Below are 20,414 nucleotides of genomic sequence, written 5' to 3'. Positions count from 1 at the left end.
CTGTTGGACCTTCAGTTCCGTATTCTGGGAGTTGGGCATAATGACAGATTTATTTGGTAGAGAATGCTGGTGGGAACAAAATGCCGCCCTGAAAATGTACCTTCTCGCAAGGCTGCTGCCACCCAGACCCCTTGGAAAGCCGTCTTTTACAATGAGCCCTCCCCCCCCCACCCCCGCCCCCCACTGGCCAGGAACCCGCCCAGCCCCTGCAACCCAATCCGCCACCGCAGGGTTAGGGTTCTAGGCCACACCTTATAAGTTAAACACAGCTGTGAGCTATTATACTGCAAGTTGTATCTACGTTAGCACGCCAATCTTTGATAAAATTTTCACTTGTTAGAGTCACCAGGGAGCAGGGCAGTCGTGGCTCCACATTTGCTAACTTCCATTTTCCCTGCTCCCTGCCAATCCTGAACTCACCGTCTGCCTGGCTTCCTCTAAGCCTGGGATGATGCTCTGCGGTCCCCCCTGCAGAAAGGAGCAGAAGCCACAGTTCTACTCAGTTCTCATCAGCATTTGGAAATTTGAATCTTCAAAGACTGAGCTCAACAGGCGAAACCCTGGCTTTAGGGAAAGTGGTGACACCACAAAACAGGCACCCTGGTAAGAATGCTCCCTTAATTGGGACGCGTCCCCTGGCAACAGGCCCCAGAGAGTGTTCTGCTACAGCACTTCTCTCATCCAGTCCTTCAGCCACTCTCCACTCATTCAACAAATATTTACTATCAGCCCTGTTCCAGGCGCCAGGATTACAACAGGGTCTCAGGAGGCAGATCTCCAGAACCAAGGGGGCATAGCCCTCCTTTTCTGCCCTGGTGCTTCCAAAGACTCTGGGGGGAGTAAAGAGGGAGGCCCGCCTGGGTGTGTCAGTGGTAGGCTTGGAGGGAGAGAAGATAAGAAGAGGAACTAAAGATAAATGGAATTGCGAAGAAGTGTTAAGCTTTAACAGTAGTCTACTGGTTAATAGTAACAATGATAGTTATTTGAAAACTATCCTATCTAATAATAGACAAACATGGTAATTGACCGTACCTTTGCTACGCCTCCCACTGGCTTATCAGCACGATATGCAAATTAACCACCAACAAAGATGGTGGCTAATTTGCATACTGCAGGCAGATCCCACTGCGCTGCCCCGCCTGGGGATGGCAGCAGCGCGATCCCCAGCCGCCGCCTGCCCCAGCGCGGGATCTGGGCTTGTGTTGTGTGGGGCGGGGCGGGCGGGGCGGGCAGCAGCGAGATCCCCAGCCGCATGCAGCCCAGGGCGGGGGGTGGGGGGGCGGTAGCATAATCTGAGCGGCCGCCTGACCCAGCGTGGGATCCGGGCCTGCCATCTGCGACCGGGGGAGACGGGGCAGACACCTTGGGATTGGGCGTGCCATCTGCCACCAGGGGAGCGGGCCTAAGCAGGCAGGTGATTATCTCCCGAGGGGTCCCAGACTGTGAGAGGGCACAGGTTGGGCTGAAGGACCCCCCTGCCCTTGCCAGTGCACAAATTTTTGTGCACCGGGCTTCAAGTTTTATATATGATACAAAAATGTAATTGTTTAATGTTATTAGGAACCAAAATTGTCAGTGTAAAAGATAACATATAAAAATCAAGGGAAGTGCCTGGCCAGCGTGGCTCAGTGGCTGAGCATCAACCTATGAACCAGAAAGTCACGGTTCGATTCTCAGTCAGGGCACATGCCTGGGTTGTGGACTCAATTCCTGGTGTGGGGTGTGCAAGAGGCAACCAGTCAATGATTCTCTCTCAACACTAATGTATCAATTTCTCTCTCCCTTTCCTTTCCTCTCTCTGAAATCAATAAAAATCTATTTTAAAAATCAAGGGAAGGAAATTTACAACTCTGTAATGTTAGATTGGAAGTGGAAAGATCAACATTGTACTGGTCATGTTTCTACAAGATAATGTGGTATAAACACAGAGCCCTCAACTCTCAGAGGCTTACGGCAACACTACTTATTTCATGCTCAAAGGTCTGTAGAATGACTTCAACTCAACTGATTTCTGCTGGGTTCCTCTGGACTGTGCCAGGTTGGGCTGGAATGCAGGCTTTGGGTTTGGGATTCCGGCTAAGTGAGCAATAGCTGACAGTACACCACGGAGAGTAGGAATTCCAAGAGGGCTGGTGGAAACGTGCCATGCCTCCAACCACTTCAGCTTACCCCTTGCATTACTTGTGCCTAAGTCACAGGGCCAAGCCCAAAATCTATACAATAGGGACATATACACACTCACAGAGAAGTTATGACAAGGATGAGGAGGGAAGGAAGAATTGTGGAAAAATAACACCACCTGCCCTAATTACAATCTCATGATTTTTCTTTCAAAAAATAAGTATTTCCTAACCCTGTCCACCGAAAAGACTTAAAAGCAACATCAACCCAGTAGCAATGACTATCTTCTCACCAATGAATATTACTCTCCACTAAAGAAACCAGCACCCTGAGGAATGCCTGAATCTAGGTCTTCAGTGGGAAGCGTACAATATCACATTGGAATATCTCATTGTGCCACAGAGCAAGGAAGTTATCAAAAATGAAGGGATCATGTTGACATAGGAGGTGACATGAAAGGGCTCCCATTGGTTAAAGACAGATCAATTTATGCATCAAAAAGCATAATGACTGTCACTGATTGAAATGCAGATTCCCCACCCACTCCAACCCCATGGAATCAGAATCTCCAAGGACGGGGCCTGGCATCTGTATTTTTACAGAGCTCCCCAACGGATTCTCATGTGTAGCCAGGGTGGAGGCACCAGTCCAAGGTTCCTGATCCTCTGGGAGTCTGGGTCACTCACAGTGCCCATCTTGCTCTCAGATGCTGGCTTCTGCTTCCTAGAAAGTCTTGCCTACAACAAACTTAACATTGTTCACTATTCATGTCCTTCCAACTCTAAGATGGTCCAGCCACAATGTGGCAGCCATCTTCAAGGGGGAAAATCCCAGTTTTCAGTCTGCTAACAAAAATGAAAACAGTAAAAAAGCTGGGCAGCTCCCAGAGCCCTCCTTTTAATTGCAATGTTGACAATGACAATGAGAAGCAAACACTTCCATTTTTAGCTAACATCTCATAGATCCAAAACATTCAAGTTTGGGGCTCCTCCAGATACCTCAAAGCAATTTGTTCTTAATCCCCACTCTGCACCAGAACCTTGTGCAAAACAGGGCTGACTGGGTTCTGGAGCCTGACCCAGCGATTCAGATTTAGTGGTCTAGGCGAGTCTGGGCACCCATGTTTCAGAGGCTGCCCAGGTGACTCTGATGTGCAGCCACAATTGAGAACCACTGCTCCAAGCTAAGTCTTGAAAGAAAAACATCTCCACCTTAATGTCTTGTCTCAACTTGAAATCAGATATGCCCTGGATGAGGTACCTTCCAAACTGTAGCCCTAGCTGGTTTGACTTAGTGGATAGAGCGTCGGCCTGTGGACTGAAGGGTCCTGGGTTCAATTCCAGTTAAGGGCACATGCCTGGGTTGCAGGCTCCATCCCCAGTGAAGAGCATGCGGGAGGCAGCCAATCAATGATTCTCTCTCATCACTGATGTTTCTATCTCTCTCTCCCTCTCCCTTCCTCTCTGAGATCAATTAAAATATATTTAAATAGGAAAAAACCAAACTGCAGTGCCCTGGGGAAAAGTCTGCTGCTGGCTGTGCCTCTGAAGAACGCCCGGCCCGTCCCTCCTGCCATCAGCCAGAACAGCGGACCCCGCCTCCGGCACACGCGGTCTCAGGGCTCAGGGCTCACAGCAGGCGGGGCTGCCCTGCTCAGTGCTCAAGACAGAGAATAAAGATCCAAACATCTAAGCCACTCAGACCAAAGCTAAGCAGAGAACAGGGTCAGAAGTAGCTCCAGCTGAGAACTAAGGTGACCATTAAACAACTATTCCCCCAAAGGTTCCAAGAGGTAGCGAGTTGTTTCAGTTATATATTTTTTTAGTTAGAAAGAATAGATAAGTCCACATTAGAAAAAAAACAACAACAGAAGAAGACTGGATGTCAGCCAATTCAAAAAAAGCAAACATAGCTCAGCTCCCCAAACCTAATGAACACAATGGGTGCGCACACGCACACACATAAATAATACAGATCATTGCCAGGTCTTCACATAAATGCTGATCGCAGCTAACATGCAAGTTTCCTCCTAATCTATAATAGGTTAGATACCAGCTCCCAGGAGGCCTGGATCTGTGGTCTGACTCTGCATTAAAATGCTATTTTTCTCCATCTTTATAGCTACCATACTGTAAGAAGGGCACAGTAAGAGTGTTCTGGAATTCACAGTAGACACCTTTTGGTTGCAGCAGACACCTTTTGACATATCTCTCCATCAATACTCCTCTGAAACTGCACCCCACTCAGGGTCCCCTCTGCTCAGTTGTGCTTGCAGGACTTGGCCCTGTACTCCTGACCTTGGTCACAGCACCCGCACTAGACATGTGACTCAGCTGGGCTGGACTGAGAGTGGCTGGTCTCAGTGCGGAGGATGGCTGCAGGGGAGATCATGTAAACATGGGCCCTGTGGGGAGGCCGGGTTGGACCACATCAGCCGACAGGAGTGAAGGCAGAAGAGAGAAGCAGAGGGAAAAGCTGAGGCAAGAAGCAGCGTGGTCTGTGTCCTGGTTGGCTCTCCAGGCTGCCTGAACTCCATGCCCATTCTGTAAAATGCCCCTTCTATCCCTGTAATAAAGTCCTCTTCTGCCTATCACAGCTACTTTGACATGCATTTCTATTAGTTGTTAACAAAAGAAGAACCCTGACTAAAATAACTATAAAGCCTCATTGTCGACTACTAAGCATTTCCAGTAGTTTTTAAATCAACGTTTTAAAGTCAACTTTTTTCTCTTTATTGACTATGCTGTTGCTACAAATGTACATTACAATTTAATGTAAACAGTGTTTTGATGTAGCAACTGGTTTCAAAATCAGATACAAGGCAACCACCAGAATTCGGGATCAACAAAAAGAAACCTCTCTAGAAAAACGTTCCCCCACACCCTATCCAGACGGTGACCCTCACCTGCAGGAGGAGCCTAGGAAGTCATTAGTGGGCCAAGACCTGACTCGGGCATGGAGGCCGTGGGCAGCAATGCCGCAGCCCCACCAAAGTGGAGCAGACATGGTGCCATTCTCTGGAGAACCCAAACACCTGTCTCAAAGAATGAGCACCATCGAGAATGCAGTTTCTGGATGCTCCCTTCAATGAGGCTTAGAACGTTCACATGCATTTAGATACTTCAAGAGAGAAAGGGAAAAACTGAGTCACTCTAATGTGGTTGTTGGAACAGTAGGAAGGACAAGGTACAGACCTCCGGCTGGATGGCTTTGAACACAGGGATGTCCATTAATGTGATCTGGCTCTGCAACAAAAGAGAATGGGTGTTAGAAAACATAAAGTAACTGTCGTGTTCCTTTGAATCTATACAGAGTAATAACACTCTTAAAGGTTATAATCTCCCCCTTGAATAAAAATCAAGACAGAGTAGAAAACAGACAAATTTTTAAAATGCCTTTCCCGTCCCTTCCCTCATCATAAATCTTGATCCACACCCTTCTTTCTTGAATGTGAGACAAACGTCCAACTTCAGCATGGTAATAGTAGTTTGGAGGTTGGGACTGAGAGAAAAGGAAACATTTTTTGGTTTGGATATTTTTGTATAATTTAAGTTTATTTTTTTTCAAGCATGAATTACTTTTGTAATTGTAAAAAGTTGACAATATTAAAAATTAGAATGCTAAATAGAGACATTATTACTCCAAATTTAAAAGAAAACTGTGGCTTACAGAAATTTCTTCTGAAGTCTAAGCCTCCTCAAAATCATATGGTAGAGTGACACTCGAGATGCCTCCACAGGTCAGTGTGGACCACAGGCTGTTTATTCCACGGCCCACAGTATATGAGATAACTACAGAATTTAAGAGCAAGCATTGGGAAACTTTTATAGTAATTTGCCGTGATACTCTTATTATATTTTTTAAGTATTAGTCTTCTGTAGCTTGGAAATGAAAAAAATTGGTCCTTCACCACAACTAGCTTGAGAAGCACTATGTTGTCAGCACAGAAAACACAGGTCTGGTTAGGTCTGGTTAAAAGGCTGTTATCACTGAGCAACAGGAAGAGGGGCATTGCTGCTGACAATGCTGCAGGCCAAGGCACGGCTGAGCTGACTGCACATGACCTACCTATCTGCTATGTCACATGGGCTGCCAGGTGTCAGCTAACAGATGCCTCTATGACAGCCCAGGGAGCCTTTGGATGCCTCCTAGTGCAAGAGGACACCCTGTCCACCAAACACAAGTCAAATGGTCATCTGGGAGGACGTGATGCTGTGGAATTAACATGGGCTCAGGGCTCAGCGGGGCTTGGGTACATGTCTGGATACCACTGCTTAATAGCAATATTCTGTTTGACACCTGACAATTCTCCCATCTCAGATGCCACACCTAGAAAACAGGAACAATAATCCCTATCTTATAGGATCTTTGTGAAAATCTAAGACAAAAGATGCAGAATGCCTGGCACCTGACAGGCACTCTCTATATACGTATGTGGGGGACCAGGGGGTAGGGAGAGGATATGGATGTGGGTGTGGTTGTGTGTATATATAGAGAGAATCTATATGTATATTATACACACAGAGAGAACATCTCTGAGCAGAAGGAAATAAGCAGGTAGTTTCGGTGGAGAGCCTCTTTGTCCCCCAAAAGGCTGGTGCCCTCCATGTGCACAGAAACGCTGTCATTGATGGAAGCGCGGCAGAGACAGTGGATGGGAATGAAGCACTCGGAATCTACCCTCCTCCACCTCTCGGTCCACCACCAGGGGCAAGGAGGCATGGAACCCCAGCACGCGTGGATCTGGCCCTCATAATCTGGGTGCCCAGTGACTACTAAGCCTTGGGGCCTATAGGCCTGTGTGTCTGGCCTAGGCAGTGCAAACAGACTGGCATCTCTCCTGCCAGACCCACGGAGATTGTTGGCCAAGCGCTCCTGACCTTGGATTAATTCTGCCATCCCAGGGAACAGAAAGGCCTTGTGAAACCAGATTTGAGCTGAGAGCTCAGAGGGCCTTGGAAATCTCTCCCGCAGATCAAGTTAACTCCCTATCCGGGAGAACCGGCAGGATGTTTGCAATGTCATTTAGGAAAAGAACCAAAAGTCTGCTAATGTGAAAATGAGAAAACTTCCTCTGCATCCTGCCATCAGTTCTAGGGTTTGCCACTGAATTTCCATATGATTTATTAGAAGAGTGACTTTACGTTTCATATATTTTTTTGGATGGTCCAAGTTTCGAATATTCTGATTCCTGCTCAGGCTGTAAATCAGAGTATGTGTTCAAGTGTTTCATTCTAAACAAACTAGGTCAACAGAGGTCACCAGACTTAGAATAGACTGGCTGGTCCCAAAGACACAATCTGAGGGTTTTCAGGAAAATCTCTCCCGTTTCTATTCTCTCAACTCCAACCAAAAAAGATGCAGTGTCCAGAGCAAGAATATCTCAATACATAGGTAAAACCACCCAATTATATATTTCGTGTCATTTTACTCCAAGGCCAACCACCTGTGAAAAAGGTTGCTGGTTGAGCAGCCCTTCCCCGGAAGTTTGAGTACCTCAAGGCAGGCAGTTTTACCAAAAAGGGAGGGTGTGGGTAAGGGTGGGAGCTCTCAGCCCTCCCTAGGGAAGGGCCCTGGCTTCCTGGAGAGAAAGGGTATCTCCTGGGGGTGTGGCACAGCCCCCACAGAAACACAAGGCAATGAGACTCAGTTCCAAGCGGCAAACCCGAGATAGTGAGGAACACATGCCTGGACTGATGAGAATACTCCTGAACAAGCATCCTATTGGTTTCTCCTTATTTTGGGGAATAAAACCTCAACACAGGATGTCCAATTAAGCTAGTCACTTGGCATTCTTTAATCCTAACCCTTTCTCCCATCTCTTCCTTCCTCCTAAAAATCCAGCCTTTTAGGGAAGTGGCCAATCTCCACGTATCGCAAAACATTTCGGTAGATATGAATCCTTCAGAATGGAGAGGCCTATATGGCCACTTCACAATGTGGCCCTAAAGAAAAAGATGTTATTATATGGATAAATGAAAGCTACCTAGCCAAAAAGGAAAAAAAAAAAGGTTTTGCATATGTTAATTGTAGTGTTTCTCCCCTCCAACAGTGGCTGACTGAATCCTCTCTTCCCAACTAGACCCCTAGTTTAAGGCACTCTACCCCCAAATAAATGAACCCAAGAAAAGCCATTGGCAACCAGTGGTCTGTCTTATAGAAGATCTCTTTAAATTTGCATTTAGATCACTCTCCCAGTACCTAAGTAGGAGGGCTCATAGAACAAAAAGTAATCCGCTCCAGACACATTCCGGCTTCTACTCCCAGAGCCACAGGAAGCAGACATCTGGCAGGGTTAGAACTGGAGTCAAGGAAATGCAAATCAAACAGGAAGATACCATTTGTCACCCACCAGTGCCATCGGGACTGATGGACTACGAGCTACTCTGTCTGTTCTTTTTGGAAAGTAATCTGGCAGTAACTCATAAAGAGTTTAACCTTTTTTTTTTAATATCAAACTTACAAAAAAGTTTCCAGAATAATATGAACTCTATAACCTTTCACCTAGCTTAACTAATTATTAACATTTTGCCTCATGTGCTTCATCTCTATGTATGTACCTAGTAATTACACATGAACATTTTTCTGAACCATTTGGGAGTAACATGCAAATACTATGACTTTTCACCCCTAAACCCTTCAGTGTGTTGTTTCCCAAGAACAAGATGACCCTCTTACATGTTAAACTTATTACATTCGGGAAATTTATCATTGGTACAACATTATCTAATATACAGTCCACATTCAAAATTCGCTAATTATCTCAATACTGTTTGTTATAGCAGTTTTGTCTTGATCCAGGATCATTCACTACATTTAGATATTATCTCCTAAAAGGAGAAATAAGCATACTGTTGACACAAGAATCTCTATGCCTACAGAAAAAAAAAGTACTAGTATATAAGGAAATTTTACATAGAGATCTATGTTTAGATACAGATATATGGTTTATTGCACCATTATTTTTAGTAGCAAAAATCTGGAAACAGTCTAAAAGGCCACCAAAAGGGACTTGTTGAAAAAAAACATGGTATATCCAGACTCCGGAGTATCATGCATCTATTAAAAATAGAGAATTGACCTAGAAGGATGCCCATGACCAACTGACGATAAAGACAAGTCCCAGCAATTCTTTTTGCTATGCTTTCATCCACTGGGGAGTAAAAGGACTGAGGTCTACCTGTAGCGTGTCCCCAGTAAAAAATGAGGACCTTTTAAATAATTTTAACCCTTTTTATTATAAAGTAACACACATTTACAGAAAACCACATTAAACAAATGCATGGTTTTATGACTTATTATAGATGAACACCCTGTAATCACCACTCAGGTCAAGAAATAGACACCCCAATCAATAGATGAATGGACAAAAAAATGTGGTATATACACACGATGGAATCTTATTCAGCCTTAGAAAGGAAATTCTGACACCTGCCACAAGATGGTTGAACCTCAAGGACATAAGTAAAATAAGCCAGTCACAAAAAGACAGTGTGTGATTCCACATATATGAAGTCCCCAGAGTCATCAAATACATAGAGACAGAAAGTAAAATGGTGTTGGGGGTAGCAGGGCATGGAGAGTTATTTAATGGGTACAGAGTTCTGCAAGATGAGTACAGTTCTAGAGATTGGCTGCACAATAATGTGAATGCACTTAACAATACTGACCTATACACTTAAAATAGTTACGATGGTCAATTTTATGTTACATATAGTTCAACACAATTTTTAAAAAAGTCACCTCAGAGTTCCTCCATGTGCCCTGTCTCAATCACAAGTCCCTCCCTACTGTCAAAAGCAATCGCTATCTGGCATCTCTCCTGCCAGACCCACAGAGATTGTTGGCCAAGCGCTCCTGACATCGGATCAATCCTGCCATCCCAGGGAACAGAAAGGCCTTGTGAAAACAGATTTGAGCTGAGAGCTCAGAGGGCCTTGGAAATCTCTCCCGCAGATCAAGTTAACTCTATCAGGGAGAACTGGCAGGATGTTTCTTTATAATTTTATCACCCAAGTATGTGTATACCAAGGCATCATGGTGTCTTTTTAAAACTTTGATGCACTTTTTATATATTTTTAGTGATTTTTAGAGAGAGAAGAAGGAAGAGGGACAGAGAGATAGAAATATCGATGAGAAGTGCATCACTGACCAGCTGATTCTTGCACAGTCCCTACTGGGGATCGAGCCCACATCCCCAGCATGTGCCCTGACCTGGAATCAAACCTGTGACCTCTTGGTTTCTGGATCAAGGTTCAACCACTGAGCAACACTGGCCAGGCTGATGCATATTTTTAAGTTCCTTTTAATCTACAGGTATTCTCTCTACCTCTTTGTTCCATATAATGTATCTGCTGAAGAATCCAGGCCATTTGACCTACACAGTTCCTCACTCTCATGGTGCAGGCCAACATATTCCTCTGTCTTTGGAATTTCCTGCAAGTGGCAGCTGGAACTAGAGACTTGATCAGACCCAGGTTGGATACCATGGCAGGACTGGAAGTGGTGCTGTGTGGTTTCATCAGGAGGTACATAATTACTCTCGTTTTGTGATGTTAGTGGCTGATGTTCAATGCTTAAATCTATTAATTCACTGGGGTCATACAATGATGATATTCTAATTCTATCATTTCCCCCCCCTTTATTAACTGGAATAATTTAATACAAAGAAATTTTCTCTCATCTACTATTTGGTTACCCAGGACAATTCAAAGGTAAAAGGCAGGACAAATATTGGGCCCGGCCTGAGTGGTTCAGTGCTTGAGCATCGACCTATGAACCAGGAAGTCACGGTTGGATTCCCAGTCAGGGCATATGCCTAGGTTGCAAGCCGATCCCCAGTTTGGGGTGTGCAGGAGGCAGCCAATCAATGATTCTCTCTCATCATTGATGTGTCTCTCCCTCTCCCTTCCTCTCTAAAATCAATAAAAATATTTTTTTTTAAAGACTGGGTTCTATCCTTATATTTCTCAGTTTCTAAGATAATAAATTGGTTGCCTATCATCATCCAATGATGATCTATTGCTTGATGGGTTTCAATCAATTGCAATTATTATCCTTTTAAAGCTCAAACTGTCCCATCATTGGGCAGTGGGAGCTTCCCCTAGCTGGCTTCCTAATTCCTTTTGACATGACCCTAGTAGTGCTTGATAGCTTCCTCACTGGTATTGGAAAGATATACAAGGCTTATCTTGAACATTTCCTGTTCTAGACTTGGAATCAACCAGTTATCCAGGAAACCCTGGAGTCTTTCAGTGATAATATTTCAATACCACAATCTGGAATTCATACTGATATTTCAAATTCAAATTCAGAACACTTTTCCCCCCTAACTTACTTCTGTATTACTTCTGTATCTCTTTTCTTCCATATCAAAAATCCTGGTCCCAAGGACATAGGATATAGAGGATTACAGTATCCCATAATTATTCATTTACTTTATCCTATATTATACACACAATGAAAAACAACACTTATGGTACCACTATCAGTATAATTACTGAGAAGAGTTATGAAATTTTGCATGTGTTCTCTCCATTCTCCTCCATTTTTATAGTTTATATTATAATGGTCACACTATGTCTATTATGGTGGCATACAGTCATTATATACTATACCCTCTCCCTTTTAATTCTCATTTAGTCTTAACACTACTGTAAGTATTTACTGCTCTCCACCAGTCTTTAGAGTGATGTTTCTTTAATTGTTTTCATTGTTTGAGGCTTGTTCTCTAGTAGATTCCTCAAGAAGAGCTCACAGGAATAACATTCTCTGAGGCCTTTCATGTTCATAATAGTTTATCAGTGTCCTTTTTTTTTAAGAACAGTGTATTGATATTTTTAGAGAGAGAAGAAGGGAGAGGGAGAGAGAGAAACATCAATGTGAGAGTACAACATTGATTGGCTGCTTCTTGCACACTCCTTACTGGGGATTGAGCCAGCAACCAGGGCATATGCCCTGACCAGGAATTGAACCAGCAACCTCCTGGTGGATGGGAAGATGCCCAACCAACTCAGCCACACTGGCCAGGGCTATCAGTGTCCTTTATACTTGAAGGTTTCGCTGGATATAAAATCTTTGGCTCACATTTTTTTCTTTCCTTGATTTATTTGTTATTCTACTTTCTTTTGGCAAAAAGTGTTTCTGTCAAAAAGACTGATGGTAACCTAATCTTATTTTTCTTCTGAGCCATTTGCTGTTTTGTCCAGATGCCCAAAGGATTTTCTTTTCTTTTAATATCCAGCAGTTTACCAAGGATATGTCTATGGTATTGACCATTCTGGGTTAACACTGTCAGCTTCATTGTGTGCTCCTTCAATATGTAATTTTGAATCTTATCTTTTTATTTTGTGAAAGTTTTCTGACATTATAGTTTAAGTGTCTGTTCAGTTCTGTTGCCGTTTTATTCTCCCCTTTCAGAGATTTCTATTATCTATATGTTGGATCTTCTTTGCCTATCATCAATGTTTGTCACTTTTTCTCAGTCTTATTATCTCTTTCTTCATTTATTTTTATCTTAAAATTTCTCCCGCCTTAAGGCATTCTGTTGGGTTTATTTATTCTTGTGTTTCTTCTAGTTCAACTTTCATTTCCAAAATCATTTTTTAATTTTCACTTCTTTCCTAAGTTCTGTCACCTCATTCCTGAATTTTTTCTATTTCAGATTTATGCTGTTTAAGGCTTACCGCATGATCCTAAGGTTGCTTAGCTGCTTTGAAAATAGAGAATTACAGTTTTCATTTGCTTTGTGGCATGTCTTTCTGGCATTCTTTCATTATCTATAAGAACTCTGTCCTCACCGTTGTTGTTTTTTTCTTATAATAATTGAAAGATTTGACAGCAATCATTTCCTGTTGCTTTTGTTTTTTTAAATATATTTTATTGATTTCTTACAGAGAGGAAGGGAGAGAGATAGAGAGTCAGAAACATTGATGAGACAGAAACATCAATCAGCTGCCTCCTGCACACCCCCTACTGGGGATGTGCCCGCAACCAAGGTACATACCCTTGACCAGAATCGAACCTGGGACCTTTAAGTCCACAGGCTGACGCTCTATCCACTGAGCCAACCCAGTCAGGGCTCCTGTTGCTTATTTTTATGTACAATTAGTTTCCCTGAATTTTTAAGAGGGAGACATAGTTCAGGGTAGCCTTCTAATTTCACATAGCTCTCCTTTTGGTTGCTTTCATGTAGTGTTCAAACAAAACAAATGCAGTTGCTTTTTGCGATTTCTCTCTCTCTCTCTCACACACACACACAACTTTATTTATTTTATTTCTTTTCCCTTAACCATAACTTCCCCTATCCTGATTATTTTGACTCTGCTCCCATACTGAATTTCTCTTTGGCACTGAGAAGTGAGCCCTGGAAGTGAGCCCTGCTGGGTTGGTTTCAAGAGATTATAGGGGCCAGTCCACAGATCTCTTCCACCCATCCATTATTTTGGTGCTCAATATCCCTCTCAATTTCAGTTGCTGTCCTCACATTAACCTGCCAAACTTTCCAGTGGAATCCTATTGAAAATTTTGGGGTTCTCTTCTTCTCAAGCCTATCAAATGCCCCAATGCTTGCTTCTGCTTTCTTCGGCACAGATGTTGATACTCTGCAGGTCTTGGTGATGGTGTATCCCCAGCCACTTGTGTTTTGGGTTTGATAGGGATAATTTGTCACCTAGGTTTATTGTAAATATCGTTAATGGGTTTCCGAGTTTGCTATATGGGGATATAGAAAGAATTAAAAACTATGTTATTGTCATCACCATCTTCCAAAATCACGTAAATGATTTTTTAATGGACTTTTGTATCTCGCTCTTTTCTTTCTTTCATACTTGACAGAAAACTAAAATACCGGGTGGTCTGGTTCCATTCCAACACCTGGCAACTCCAATGCTTCCCCAGAGACCAAAAACTCCAGGGGACTTGGCTTCACATCTAAGCTAAGGACCCACTGGATCTGGCAGGGGCAGCAAAGCTTTAGCACTGCACCATCAGAGCATCCACCACCCTCCCTCAGCCTCCCAGCCTCAGGAAATCGACCAGGGGCAGGCCCAGCAACACTCTCGGGCTGAGACTAGAAAATCAGGCCTGAATCTCACCACGGAGTTCTTCTGGGCAATGCTATTCTAGGTGTAGCCTAATTCTCTGCCATTCCTCACAGTGAACAACAGTAAATGGATTTTAAACCTCATTATTACTTCATTCCTTTCATGTAGCTAACAAAATACAACTACAAAATTCAACAAGGGAGAGATTTGAAGATGGCAGCATAGATAAACAACTATACTCACTGCCTCCCATAACCACATCAAAATTACAACTAAAATACAGAACAACCATCATCCAGAACTGCTGGAAAGCTGTCTGAATGGAAGTCCTACAACTAGAGAAGTAAAGAAGAAAGCACACTGAGACTAATAGGAGGCATGGAGGCACAGAATGGACTGGTCCGGCACCCACGTGTGCCATTTTTTTAATTGGGAGGGAGATCATCTCTGAGGAGGCTGCTGGGATAAGCAAGGGGTCCCAGCCCCACACCCTTTTCCCAGGGTCCCAGAGCTGGAAAAAGAAATCCCTATGGGCAGGAGGAACTACAGACTGTAAAAACCAGTGTGGATTGGGGTTCAGTGATGCAGAGGCTGCTGGAGACCCAGCTGTTCCTCTTAAAAGGCCAGCACCACAAACTGAACTTACAAGGTCCTGCTTCCTATGAGCTCCAGCACCAGTGTGAGGCTCTGGGGGACAAAGACACATATGAGGAAGAACTGGACTGTCTGGCATCGGGGCAGGAACTCAGGGGTGGCTTTCTTCCAGATGGAGGTGCCTGCAGGGATCATTGTTCATATGCTGGGACCTCCCGGGTCACAGGGCTGACTGGCAGCCATTTCTGTTTGCTCTGCCCTGGTGATTCCTTAAGACCCCACCTCATCCAATTTATAACCCCACCCAAGCTGTGTGCAGCAGCTTTTGCATATGAATGGCTTGTCCTTGTTCAGGCTAAAATCTCTCAAACAAGCTGCAGCTGGGTCAGGGAGCCCCATACTTATCAATAAAAGGCCCAAGACCTGGCACCAGCACCAGCCTGCCTTGCTTCATAGCTGGGCCTCATCTGGACACTGCCAAACCTGATACAAAGAGGAGGAATCTGCATATCTCTCTGTAGCTCCTGCTGGGTGGCACCAGGCAGTGACTGACTTTGCACCTCCCTGGAGATCCAAAAGCCAGTGTACCCAGTGGTCAGTGTCAGACCATACCAGATTATAACTCTACACATTCCTAAGTGACACACTCAAGGGGCAGACTCAGTGAGCACCAAAGCCCCACTGAAGCAAGTCTTGCTCCATAGGGGTGTCTCCTGCATAGCAGCTCTCCCACTGTAGTCGCAGCTGGTCCTCACAGCCAAGTGACCTGGAGGTCAATTCTTCCCAGTGACACCAACAGCAATCAAGTCTCAACTACAACAAGACTGTGCTCACAGCCCACAAAGGGGTGCACCTAGAGCTACCAGCTCAGGTGACTGGGGAGGCTGAGCCACTGGGCCCGATAGGACACCTACTACACAAGGCCACTCTACCAACTCAGGAGACATAACAGCTCTACCCAATACATAGAAACAAACACAGGGAAGCAGCCAAAATGCAGAGACAAAGAGACATGTCACAAATGAAAGAAATGAGTGGAAGCAAACTACTGGATGTAGAGTTCAAAATCACAGTTATAAGGTTACTCAAGAATCTTCTAGAAGCCTCTCCAAAAATGGAAAAGGGCCAGTCAGAAATTAAGCATACACTGACTGAAATAAAGAATAATATACAGGGATTCAACAGTAGAGGATTCTGAGAATCAAATCAATAATTTGAAATAAGAGGAAGAAAAAACACCCAAGCAGAAGAACAAAAAGAAAAAAGAATCCAAAAATATGAAGATACTGTAAGGAACCTCTGGGACAACTTCAAGCATACCAACATTCGCATTATGGGTGTGCCAAAAGAAGAGAGAGAGCAAGATAATTGAAAACCTATTTGAAGAAATAATGACAGAAAACTTCCCCTCATTGGTGAAAGAAATTGACTTACAAGTCCAGGAAGCACAGAGAGTCCCAAACAAGAGGAACCCAAAGAGGACCACATCATAATTAAAATGCCAAGGGCTAAAGACAAAGAGAGAATCTTAAAAGTAGCACGAGAAAGGCAGTTAGTTACCTACAAGGGAGCGCCCATAAGACTGTCAGCTGATTTCTCAACAGAAACTATGCAGGCCAGAAGGAAGTGACAAGAAATATTCAAAGTGATGAATAAAAAGGACCTACAACCAAGATTACCTAGCAAAGCTCTCATTTAGAAGATAGTTTCACACACACAAAAAAAGCTAAAGGAGTACATCACCACCAAACCAGTATTATATGAAATGTTGAAGGGTATTATTGAATAAAAAGAAGAGATAAAAATATGAACAGTCGAAACCGGTTTGGCTCAGTGGATAGAGCGTCGGCCTGCGGACTGAGAGGTCCCGGGTTCGATTCCAGTCAAGGGCATGTACCTGGGTTGCGGGCATATCACCAGTAGGGGGTGTGCAGGAGGCGGCTGATCGATGTTTCTCTCCCATCGATGTTTCTAACTCTCTATCTCTCTCCCTTCCTCTCTGTAAAAAATCAATAAAATATATTTTAAAAAAATATATGAACAATAAAATGGCAACAAATACATATCTAACAACAATCAAATTTAAAAATCAAAATAAACGAGCAAGAAATGTAATGAACAAAATAAATTGGTGAATTAAACAGAAACAGTGGCATGAAATAACGAAACAGACTGACGAATCTGAAAGGGAAGGGAGGAGGGAGTGTGGGAAGAGATTATCCAAAGATCTTACCTATGGACACAGACAGTAGGGTGGTGAAGGCTTGGGGTGGGGCAAGAACCGGGTGGAGGGGAGTAATGGGGGGGGGGGGGAAAGAGGGACATCTGTAATATTCTCAACAATAAAGATTTTAAAAATAAATAAATAAATTGTGAAGTAACAAAAAGCACATAGGTGAGTACAATGCACAATCCAAGTATTGGCCATTCCTAGTGTCCATCTGTGTGCCTGAGACACAAGGCCAGCACCCGTGCCCGGAAACACCACAGCTAGTCTGTGCATGTGTGTGCTTGTCTTTCCCTCGTTATTCCTGTTTTCCCTCTAGCCCAGGGGTAGGCAAACTTTTTGACTCGAGGGCCACAATGGGTTCTTAAACTGGACCGGAGGGCCGGAACAAAAGCATGGATGGAGTGTTTGTGTGAACTAATATAAATTCAAAGTAAACATCATTACATAAAAGGGTACGGTCTTTTTTTTTTTAGTTTTATTCATTTCAAACGGGCCGTAGTTTGCCCACGGCTGCCGACTTCCCACAGGCCCCTTGCGCAGTGGCCAGCACCGGGGATAGGTGATACCCAGGCAAAAACCAGTGCTGACCTGTTACTAGAAGCAAAGTGTGCCCTGTCCACACCTCCTTCTTCAGTAATGAGTGTCTGAATTGTGCTATGTGGGCTGAAAAATTCCACATGAATTGCATTTTTCACTCTCTCCCTTTTTTAAAAAAAATATATTTTTATTGATTTCAGAGAAAAAGGGAAAGGGAGAGATAGAAATATCAATGATGAGAGAGAATCATTGATTGGCTGCCTCCTGCACACACCCCCACTGGGGATCAAGCCTGCAACCTGGGCATGTGCCCTTGGCTGGAATCGAACCGGGACCCTTCAGTCTGCAGGCTGATGCTCTATCCACTGAGCCAAACCGGCCAGGGCCCTCCCTTTCTTGAAAGTTCCCCCCTTTTCATATATTGTGAATGCCTCCCAAGGTAGTTCGTTTTTAGATTGAAGGCACCCTGTCTAATGCTGTGTGGTATTTCATAAAGAATATTTTATTCCACAATCCCCTATTGTTGGGCATATGGGTTTTCTCCAACCAGAGCAAAAAGCCCTGAGCAGTGACCCCTTCTAGCACCCACTTGTGGACCCAGCACCCATGTCAGTTTTGTTACTTACAGCAAACTCCTCGGGAGTCACTTTCAAGACATCGAAGACAACGGCATCGTAGCTCTTGCTGGCATAGTCGCAGCTCTGGCCCTCCAGAGAGTCTGAGCTGCTGCTGCCCTGTGGGGACCGGGAGAGACATGCCACCTGAGCAGTCTGGCTGACTTGAGTCACTGCCTCCCACACCTCAGAACTGAGGAGGCAAAGAGTGACAGACTGCATTATGATAAAAGCTTATAGTGTTTAGTGCTTCACTCTGTTGCAGGCACGGTGCTAAGCACTTCATATGCATCATGTTAACATCTCTGAATACACAATATTACTATTCCCATTTTACAACAAAGGAAGTAGAGGCAATGTTACTTCCCCAAGGTAGCTCAGCTAGGAAAGTGAAGAGCCAGAAAGAGAACCTGGTTTTGTATCTACCTGATCCCAGATCACTGCACCCCACCTGCTTCCAGCTGGCTGTGTGGCAGGGGGGTCAAAAACAGCCCACTCTTCTTTCAGAGGGAACCAGCCTTCCCATCTTAGGAGGCCTGAGGAGATCACCTGTTTCGTTACATCTTTCAGACATTACCTAGTTTTACCTTTTTGTTTTTTTTCTACTTGAGTTCATTGCAGGAAATTGTTACACAAAATGCTAACCGAGCTCTTAAGGCTTATTTCATGCATTGGCCACTTGGAATTCAAGCCTGTGAGCTGATGAGGTGAGAGGTAACCGACTGGCATTGGAGACAGGCGTGAAAGTTATATTTAGTAGCATCCCTTGTAGGGAAGAACACTGTGAGTCCTCAAGTAAAGTGTCTCCCATAAAAAAGCAAGTTAAAACTCCCCAATTGTGGCTGGTTGCATGAAAAACCCAACACTACAGGGATCCCAGAATGCTGAGCATACCTTCTCCTCAATTTTATTTCATTTCATCAAATCCTGTTTTGGGGAACCAATCACACTTACCACCCCAAAATTGTGCCCTGTTCATAAATGGTTCTATTCGTCTCAATCCACAAAGAGGGATTTTGTGGTTTCCATTAACCTCAACATGTTGGACTGGGATTTAGAGAATATGCTTTTATTAATTCCTCTTTATTTCACTCTTTCCAAAACGGCTATATCTGGAAAAACTTTGCAATCTTACTGGAAACTAGATTGTTTTTAGGCCAGTGAGGGAAACCAATAGTCAATATCTGAAAATGTGAGGTTAAAAGGAGGAGCAGAAACTAAACCTGTAGATTTCAATAGGAAAAATATTCAATCTGTGTCATTTAAAGGCTTCACAAATGAGTCTACTATACCCCAAACCCTAAGATGATCTTAAGAAGCAGGGTCCCGTGGTAGTTAAGGCCAGCTCCACACCAGCTGCTGCCCAACCTCAGGTGAGTGCCTTCATCTTACTGAGTCCCAGCCATCTGTAAATGGCACTGTTGGAACCTACTGCCCAGGGCTGCAGTGGATTATAGAAAATGAAGCTCACAGAGCAACTGGCAGAATCCTCACCCCTCCTCTCCCCCAGCCCCCCGCCCCCGGAGATGCTGGTTCTAGGGCTCTAGGGGTCTGGGTGGCTCGGGGGTAGCTAATTTAAAAGTTGTATGGGTAATGGGACAGTCTCCCCTGAGGAAAACCTGTGTTACCCTTTTGAAAAATAATGAAGACTAACCATCAATGCCCCTGGACCTGGCCGTCTATTCTCCTCAGCCCTGTACACTCCCTGAGCAGAGGACCGTGCATCACGCATGCCCGCACCCACCTTCCAGGAAGTGGCACAGCAGGTGACAGGGCAGGTTTTCTTCAGGACGGTAGTGTCATCACAGTCAGGAGCACACCGGGTTGGGTCCCACAGGCCTGGCTTTGAATCCCACCCACCGCTGACCAGCTATGTGAATCAAAGCCAGTTTATCCACCTCTCCCTGCCTTAGCTTCCCCATCTATAAACTAGGGGTAAAACAACAGTCCACACCTCATGGGGCTTTGTGAGGACTAAGTCAGATAATGTCTGTGAGGATGCAAAAACTGAGCCTGGTATATAGTAAGCACTAATCATGGGTGTGGATATGTGTAAACGTGCCATTCAGTCACCAAAACTTATTGAGCACTTCAATTATACATGTATTCATTCATTCATTCAACAAATGTTTATCGAGTGCTCACCATGTATCTGTACACACACATATGTGTGCATAGACACAGTATACATGTATGCATGTGTGTGCACGAATGTGTATATACAGGGAGAGCAGAGGAGAAAGAAGTTTTCCTGGAGGTGGAGTGTAATTGTAA

General features: G+C 44.2%; 1 protein-coding gene across 1 annotated transcript in view; it reads right to left on the bottom strand.

Moving 5' to 3' along the window:
* The window catches only part of RALGPS1 (Ral GEF with PH domain and SH3 binding motif 1), a 226,500-nt gene that overhangs the window by 169,729 nt on the left and 36,357 nt on the right, over nt 1–20,414 (bottom strand). The window contains exons 3-4 of the mRNA XM_081103397.1: nt 18,153–18,260; nt 5,316–5,366 (exon numbers count right to left, since the gene is read on the bottom strand). Of these exons, the coding sequence (XP_080959523.1) occupies nt 5,316–5,366; nt 18,153–18,260 (159 nt within the window). The remainder of the gene's footprint in view (nt 1–5,315; nt 5,367–18,152; nt 18,261–20,414) is intronic.

The sequence above is a fragment of the Myotis nattereri genome (genome assembly GCF_964212035.1).
Source record: "Myotis nattereri genome assembly, chromosome: 12".
Lineage (NCBI taxonomy): Eukaryota > Metazoa > Chordata > Mammalia > Chiroptera > Vespertilionidae > Myotis > Myotis nattereri.
Note: the sequence above shows the minus strand (reverse complement) of the source record. Positions and strands in the feature narration are given on the sequence as shown.